This window comes from Marmota monax, unplaced genomic scaffold (assembly GCF_021218885.2).
Source record: "Marmota monax isolate L192 unplaced genomic scaffold, Marmota_monax_Labrador192_F-V1.1 WCK01_AAM20220418_F8-fsc00022, whole genome shotgun sequence".
Classification (NCBI taxonomy): domain Eukaryota; kingdom Metazoa; phylum Chordata; class Mammalia; order Rodentia; family Sciuridae; genus Marmota; species Marmota monax.
This window is the reverse complement of record NW_026695215.1, coordinates 19,354,213-19,362,211: the sequence shown is the minus strand read 5'-3', so window position 1 is coordinate 19,362,211 and position 7,999 is coordinate 19,354,213. Positions and strand designations below refer to the sequence as shown.

General features: G+C 45.1%; 1 protein-coding gene across 1 annotated transcript in view; it reads left to right on the top strand.

Moving 5' to 3' along the window:
• Positions 1-795: 795 nt before the first annotated feature.
• Pccb (propionyl-CoA carboxylase subunit beta) overlaps positions 796-7,999 on the top strand; it is a 61,408-nt gene continuing 54,204 nt past the window's right edge. The window contains exons 1-3 of the mRNA XM_046431941.2: positions 796-1,015; positions 3,558-3,677; positions 5,541-5,609. Coding sequence (XP_046287897.1) covers positions 833-1,015; positions 3,558-3,677; positions 5,541-5,609 — 372 coding nt within the window. The 5' untranslated portion in view covers positions 796-832. The remainder of the gene's footprint in view (positions 1,016-3,557; positions 3,678-5,540; positions 5,610-7,999) is intronic.

Genomic DNA, 7,999 nt, shown 5'->3' with positions numbered 1-7,999 from the left:
TCATCCACCACAATGCTCCTGAATAAAAGTTTACCTTATCTTTTAAAAAATTTAAATGTATTTTTTAGTACTACGTATTGAACCAAGGGGTCACTTAACCACTGAGCCACATTCCCAGCCCTTTTTTATATTTTATTTAGAGACAGGGCCTCGCGAAGATGCTGAAGCTGGGTTTGAAATAGCAATCCTCCTGCCTCAGCCTCCCAAGCCGAGTGATAACAGGCATGTGCCACCGAGTATCATCAATATCTATCTCTCCCGCTAAAAACCAGGGTCCTCTTAGAGACCCACTCATTATAAGCTAAGGGTTCTGGGCTCAATACTGGGCACAATGTTTCTGAGTCTGAATCCTGATTCTGCCACAACTTCCATCTTGGCTCTAGGTCATATCACTCTACCTCTGTGCTTCATTTAGCCTCTTCTGTGAATTTGTGCATTAGTACAAACCAGTGCATGGAAAGTGCCAAAGATAACCCATGGCACAGGGTTCAATAAATGTTGGTTAAAGCTTACCATCTATTCATTTTCTGGAGGAAGTAGGACGACAAAGCTAGGGGTCTACATGGCTTAAGAAAAGCAAGAATTAATTCCCTCCTCTGCGTAGCCAAGCGGACACAAGATCGGAGGGCCTGTCCTATATCTGTTGTCTGCATAACCCTGTAGGAGCCTGGGGCTCCAACTGGCAGCCCTTATTCTCAACGGCGCGCTAGAGTCCACCCTCCAGGTTCCCGACGTCCTACTGACGCTGCGCAGGCGCAAACTCCGCTGTGTCCCTGCCTTTTGCACATGCGTACTCAAGTGCGCCGCTCGGAGGCTCTAAGGCAGAGCAAATATGGCGGCGGCAATGAGGGTGGCGGCGGCCGGAGCAAGGCTCAGCGTTATAGCTAGTGGTCTGCGCACTGCGATCCGCAGCCTCTGCAGCCAGCCTGTCTCCGTTAACGAGCGTATTGAAAACAAACGCCGCGCCGCGCTGCTGGGAGGAGGCCAGCATCGCATCGATGCGCAGCATAAGCGAGTGAGTCCAGACAGCTGGCTGAGCGAGTTCCGCCCCTTTGCGGGCGACCTATCACAGCGCGCTCGGCTCGCAGCGCCCGAGGCCTCCCAGCCAATCCGCGTCGTGCCGGGTGGGGCGCGGCGAGAACGTTCACCTGGAGAACTTGGCTTTTTTCGCCAGGCGGCGGGTAAAACCAGAATGATCCTCTGTGGGCTTTGTCACACGCTGCCATCTCCTTGGAATTTTAGACCGACTTGGATGGGCTCCAACCAGCTTACCACTTAACTATAAAGTTTTTGGGCAAAAGTTAGTCTGTAGGAATCAATTTACCTTAAATAGAAGATGGTAATAATCCTGCCTCCCCCCCATCTTATTGTTAATGTAGACATAGGGAAGCGACGACAGTCAATTAAAAAGATCTGCTTATTCTTCTCGTGCCCCGTGAAAGAGTGGTGGCAGGTTCATTCTTTATAGTAAAAACAGGAAAATCGAGGCGTGTGGGAGGGGAAGTAACTTGGTCACATTAGCCTGGCGTGGAGTGTTTGAGCGCTCGGGGAACTTGTGGCACAGAAGACCAGGTCAGCATCTTGAGGGTCACAGCATGGATAGGGAGCAGGCAGCTTTTCTGGGGATGTGTAGGCTACTCTGGGACTGAGAGCTTAGGCATTGTCATCCTCCGCCCAGGTTTTGAGGTGAGAATCACAGTCGACCTTCAAGAGATCAGTTGTGTGGGTCATTTAGCCGAAGAAAGGCTGCTGTTTAGTTCAACCTCTGGAGAGGCCTGTCAGTGTTCCTGAACCCTCTTTCTGTCGGCCCTATTGCACAATTTCTTCCTGGAACATTTCTCTACCCATTCCCAGGCAGATCCTGCTGTTGGTTAAGATGCAGCCTCCAGAGCTGTTTTCCTCTTGCCAAACTGATTTATTTAGTCATGAGGCAGGCTTCCACCCGCAGTTAAACTATTTTTGGATTATTTCCATAGGGTAGATTTCCTAGAAATGGAATTAGTGGGTCAAAGGGTATGAATATTTAAAAAATTCTGTATATGTATATATTGCCAAATTGTTATCCCCTAGACTTCTGCTTTACACAACAGTGTAAAGGATTGGCTGTTTGTTTTAATACACCCTTACTGGCTTTGGCTTCTTTTTTCCTAAGGGGGAAAAATAGCCAGTTTGAGATTTTTTTTGGTGGGGGAAGTATGGTGGATCAGGATATTTGGCTTCTGTTGAGATTTTGGGAGACCAAGGAGTGGAGGCCCTTGGTAGAGTAATGACTTTAACCTCAACTCTGAGAAGCATTTTATTTTATTTAACTTCTCACATGAGCTCTTTAGCACTCTGCCCCATTTCCATTTTACTCAGCAACCCCCACCCCAACACACACACACTGTGGTGTCCCTAAGCAGGGTTCCCAATGCAGGGTAGTAAGAGGAAAAGGAAAAGCCCGTCTTGGTGGCAGGAGGAGAACCAGGAAGTTGTGTGCCCTTGGGGTGGAAGCCTGAGGACAGGAGGGAGGGGTTGAGCCTGGTGAACTCCTATAGGCTTCCCTAGAAGGAGCCTCTAAACCTGAGAATATGGACTCTGACTTTCACTAAGCCTGCTTTGGTTTCCTGTCTTCTGCTTCTTCATTCTTCTTCTTTTTTTTATATTTATTTTTTATGTGTACACAATACATTTATTTGTTTATTTTTATGTGGTGCTGAGGGTGGAACCCAGGACCTCGCACATGCGAGGCGAGCGCTCTACCACTGAGCCACAACCCTAGCCCTTTCTTTGTTCTTCTTAAGGCCCCTTAGATCTCCACTGTTAATGGAACTAGTTATCTTGTTCCAGGGTCAGGTTCTCCCTACTCCTGTTTCTCTTCACCTTTTCCTCCTCCTCCTTCCTTATTTACCTTCTGCTGTCAGGTGGCTCCTACAGTACTCTATCTCTACCCTGCTTTCCTCATTGTTTGAAATAAAGGTTATGAATAACACCTGTCTATCTTGGCTACTTCAGTTGCAGTGGAGGCTTTCACATCAACATGAAGGGGCAAACCTTGTCTTGGCCAACAGCTCTTACTTTACTTACTGTTATGGTATGGATGTGAGGTGTCCCCCAAAAGCTCATGTGTGAGACAATGCAAGAAAGTTTACAGGTGAAATTATGGGTTATGAGAGCCTTCACCTAATCAGTACATGAATCCCCTGATTGGGATTAACTGGGTGGTAACTAGGCAGGGGTAGGGTGTGGTTAGAGGGGATGTGCCTTTGGTATACATATTTTGTTCCTGGAAAGTAGAGCTTAGGTGCGGGAGCACACGCTCACGCTCTTTGCATCCTGGTGCTATCTTCTGGGCTGTATTCCTCCACCACACTCTTTTGCCATGATGTTCTGCCTCACCTTGAATCCAGAGCAATGTAGTTGGCCACCTTGGACAGAGACCTCTGAAACCATGATCCTCTAAATAAATTTTTCCTCCTCTAAAATTGTTCTTTTCAGGTCTTTTGTTCACAGCAGCAAAAAAGCTGATAACACTAAGTCCGCAATGACATCACTGAGTGATCTTTGTTGTGTTTTAGGGAAAGCTCACTGCCAGGGAGCGGATCAGTCTCTTGCTGGACCCTGGCAGCTTTGTTGAGAGCGATATGTTTGTGGAACACAGATGTGCAGATTTTGGAATGGCTGCTGATAAAAATAAGGTATCTATTCAAGTAGAGATATGAATATCATAGGCTCTGCTGCCCTTCCCATTACAGCAATCAATCTACAAAGCTTTTCTGGGAAGTCCTATGGAGAAGTACTGCTGGGGTCTCCAGGGTCTTCATCACCTTTCCCCTTGCAGATGGAATGTGAGTGGACTGCTGTAAAACTTGTGCAAGTGGACTCAAGCCCATTTCCTAGGGCTTTGGTTGAGGATTCAATTCTTGCTAGTATATGACAAATTTGTAAGGAGGGTCATGAGAATGTCTTTTAGCTATGTTATGGTCTGAGAACTAAGCATCAGGAACCCCTAAATACTGCCCACTTGCCTCTTTTGTCATGCTGAATGTTTGAGGTCAGTAAAAACTGAGTAGTTGCTGGGTGGCGCACACACCTATAATCTCAGCAGCTCAGGAGGTTGAGGCAGGAGGATCTCAAGTTCAAAGCCAGCCTCAGCAAAAGTGAGGTGCTAAGCAACTCAGTGAGACCATGTCTCTAAATAAAACATAAAACTGAATATCTTTCATGGATGCATGGAGTCATTTGGACTTATTTTTTTTTTAAAGAGAGAGAGAGAAGAGAGAGAATTTTTATTTTTATTTTTTGAGAGAGAGAGAAAGAGAGAGAGAGAGAGAGGGGCTGGGGATGTGGCTCAAGCGGTAGCGCGCTCGCCTGGCATGCGTGCGGCCCGGGTTCGATACTCAGCACCACATACCAACAAAGATGTTGTGTCTGCCGAGAACTAAAAATAAATAAACTTAAAAAAAAAAGAGAGAGAGAGAGAGAGAGAATTTTTTAATATTTATTTTTTTTTTGTTACTGGCAGATACAACATCTTTGTTTGTATGTGGTGCTGAGGATCGAACCCAGGCCGCACGCATGCCAGGCGAGTGCGCTACCGCTTGAGCCACATCCCCAGCCCGAGAGAGAATTTTTAAATATTTAATTTTTAGTTTTCAGTGGACACAACATCTTTATTTTATTTTTATGTGGTGCTGAGTCTACTGCACAAGTTGCTAGTAGCCCATTCACATTCCATAGAACCCAGTGCCCCGCGCATGCTAGGCAAGCGCGTTACCGCTTGAGCTACATCCCCAGCCCTGGACTTAATTTTGATCCAGTTTTCTGAATATATGCTATTTGTGACCAAAGATTTATAAACTTGGCACCAAACCAACTGGCTCCGTGTGGGCCACACTGATTACTGAGTTTCCATGCAAAATGGCAGGCTTGCTTTTTTTAAGGTTTGGGGTAGGAGGGTTTGGTTTGGAGAAGTTGCCATGTTTCTTTATGTATCCCTTGTTCTTCCCATGAGTATCTGGCAATGGTGGCCCTAGGGAGTCTCTTGATTATTTTGCCTTTTTTGGGGGGGTGGGTGGGGGATGAATATCCATGAAGGATATTCAGTTTTGTATTTTATTTAGACATAGGGTCTCAATGAGTTGTTAGCACCTCGTTTTGGCTGAGACTAGCTTTAAACTCTCAACCCTCCTGCCTCAGCCTCCTGAGCTGCTGAGATTATAGGTGTGCGCCACTGCACCTGGCAGGTACTCAGTTTTTAGTGACCTCAGACATTCACCAGGGCCTTGTGCATGCACTAGGCAAGCACTCTACACCCCAGCCCAATTATTTTGCTTGTAAGAAGGAAGATGAAGCCTAAGATTACTCCTGTTGATGGAGCAGTAGCCTAGTACTTGTTGCAGAGCCAGGGAAGAGGGGTGGGATTTCCTCATGTTCTTTGTTTAAATTGTTTGTCTTTGTTTTTTTTGTTTGTCTTTCAGAAGGCATAGTTGCCAAATTAATTTAAAAGAAATATTGGATTTTTTTTTTTTTTAACCTTTGTTTTTCCATTTCTCTGGCAGTTTCCTGGAGATAGCGTGGTCACTGGCCGGGGCCGAATCAATGGAAGATTGGTTTATATCTTCAGTCAGGTATTTTATAATCTTAACAGGCTGAGCTTTCCTGGGGGCAGAGCCAGAAACAAAATATATGAAACAAAGCAATCTTGGAGAATGAGATCTTGCTCACAGTTTGGGGGTTTATTTGGGGGTTTTTCATTTCACATGTCTGTGTTCTAAGGAGGAGTCCTGTATTTGCTTGGAGGAGGGGAGATCATAGGGCAGTAGGCTTGTATGAAATTGTTCCACGAACCAGGAGTTTATTCCCCAAGAGAAATTCCTCTTGACAGCATTGGGTATGTGCTTAGAGGGCATCTGTGTCCTGGACAATGTGTATAGATGCAACCTGGGCAAAGGGGACTTGACTCTCAACCAGGGGACTCTTGAGATTTGGGCTGTCATTGAAGTGCTTAAAGGATTTTGTCGGACTGCATAAGGACAGATATAGTTTGGTCACATTGAGACTGTAGGAGAATGTCATAGGTGGGATAATGCCCTTGCCCAAGTTGTCCAATCTCAGGGACCTGTGAATGTGTTACCTTACATGACAAACAAGAAATAAGATTGCTAATCAGCTGACCTTACAATTGGCCTCGGTTATCCAGGTGGGCCCAATATAATCCCAAGAGTACTTGTAAATGGAAGAGTGAGGTCAGGGAAGAGGTCAGAGTGATGTGATGTGAGGATGTGTCCTGCTGACGCTGGCTTTGAAGGTAAAGGGGAAGGAGTCCATGAGTGAAGGAATGGGGACTGTCTCTGTAAGCTAGAGAAGGTAAGAAAACAGATTTCCCTCTGGAGCCTCCCAAGGACTTGATCTTAGCCCAGTAAGGCTCATGTAGGACTTCTAAGCTACAGACCTGTGAGATAATAAACTTGTGTTGCTTTGAGCTTAATTTTGTACAGCAGTAGAAGAAACTACCAGAATACCTAGTGGACTATTTTGAATTCAATTTTTTTCCCCTCCACAGATAAAAATGTGTATATAGTTCTAAGTGTTTAGTTTCTTTCACAGACTTAGTTATGTAGCTTATCTAGGAAACTAAAATGTTTTCTGGGCTTGATATTAAACTAGGTATGTTTGGATAATTTTAAATTTATTGTATTTAATGGTACTTACTTATTGAATTACTTTTTTTTTTTTTTTGCAATGTGTATAAGCTGAACAAAAACTCATATGGAAGGAACCATTGAAAAGATAAGCTAGAACAAAAGAAGTTCTTGTGTTTTCTGGACATAGTGTTCTACCTACCTTCTTGAGTAGATACAAAAATTCATCAAAATGATACTATTGAGCCCATGGGTAAGTGGGAGTGAGGAGGATGCCTGAGACAGGGTCCTGGCCCTGAAGAAGCAAATCACTTTGTGGGTAGAATGGGACAGAGGACAGAGCAGGGTGAGGGAGGTTCCAGGCAAATGCTGTGGACTCAAGATGAGAGAAGATCCTATCCAGGGTCATGGAAAGTTTCAGGGAAAATAGGGCATTTGAAATAGGCCCTGAAGGATAGTGAGGGAGGGATGAGACACCTTTTTTGTTGTGATCTCTAAGATGTTACTATACGTAGGTGCGTTTTCTGGGGCGTTTGTTTTTCTAGAAAGGTAGCCTCAGTCTCTTGCCTGATAATTAGCTTTTGGTGTGTTGTTGGAGAAAGGCCTGGATTGGCCCTTGCTCATTCAGTATACAGGTTCCTAATCTCACCCATGGTTGTGAGTCCAGATTTCTCTGGAGAAATAAGCCTTCCTCCTTTCAGGGTGAAGGGGACCATCTCACACAGACTTTCTTTCTTTATTTTTTAATATTTATTTATTTTTGTTTTAAGTGGACACACAGTATCTTTATTTTATTTTTATGTGGTGCTGAGGATTGAACCCAGTGCCTCATGCATGCTAGGCGAGCACTTTACCCCTGAGCCTCAGCCCCAGCCCCTCTCACGCAGACTTTCTATTAATCTCTTCTTCTTCTTCTTCTTCTTTTTTTTTAAATTTTATGTTTTTTGGACCTTTATTTTGTTTATTTATATGCAATGCCGAGAATCGAACCTAGTGCCTCACACACGCTAGACAAGCATTCTAGCACTGAGCCACAATCCCAGCCCGCTGTTAACCTCTTCTTTCAGCCCCATCCTCTCTCACCCCAATTTTCCTTGGTCACTCTCTGCAGATAGGTGGGCTTCCATTTCCTCCTATCAAGTCAGGTATTTTTGTGCTTTCGGTTCCCCTGGGGTTGTTCAGACTCTGCTGTTGTCTCCTCGTCTTTTCTTGTCCTCCTGGGCTGATTCTGTTTTTAGTTCCCCATGACCTTGGGGTTTGGGGAGGGAGGCCACGTACCCAGGAGCCCTTTACACGTGAAGGTCCACAAGCCAAGGAGGCAGCAAGGGCTCTGATTCACTATTCCCCTCCTGACTTGTCAAAGCAGCACATTTCTT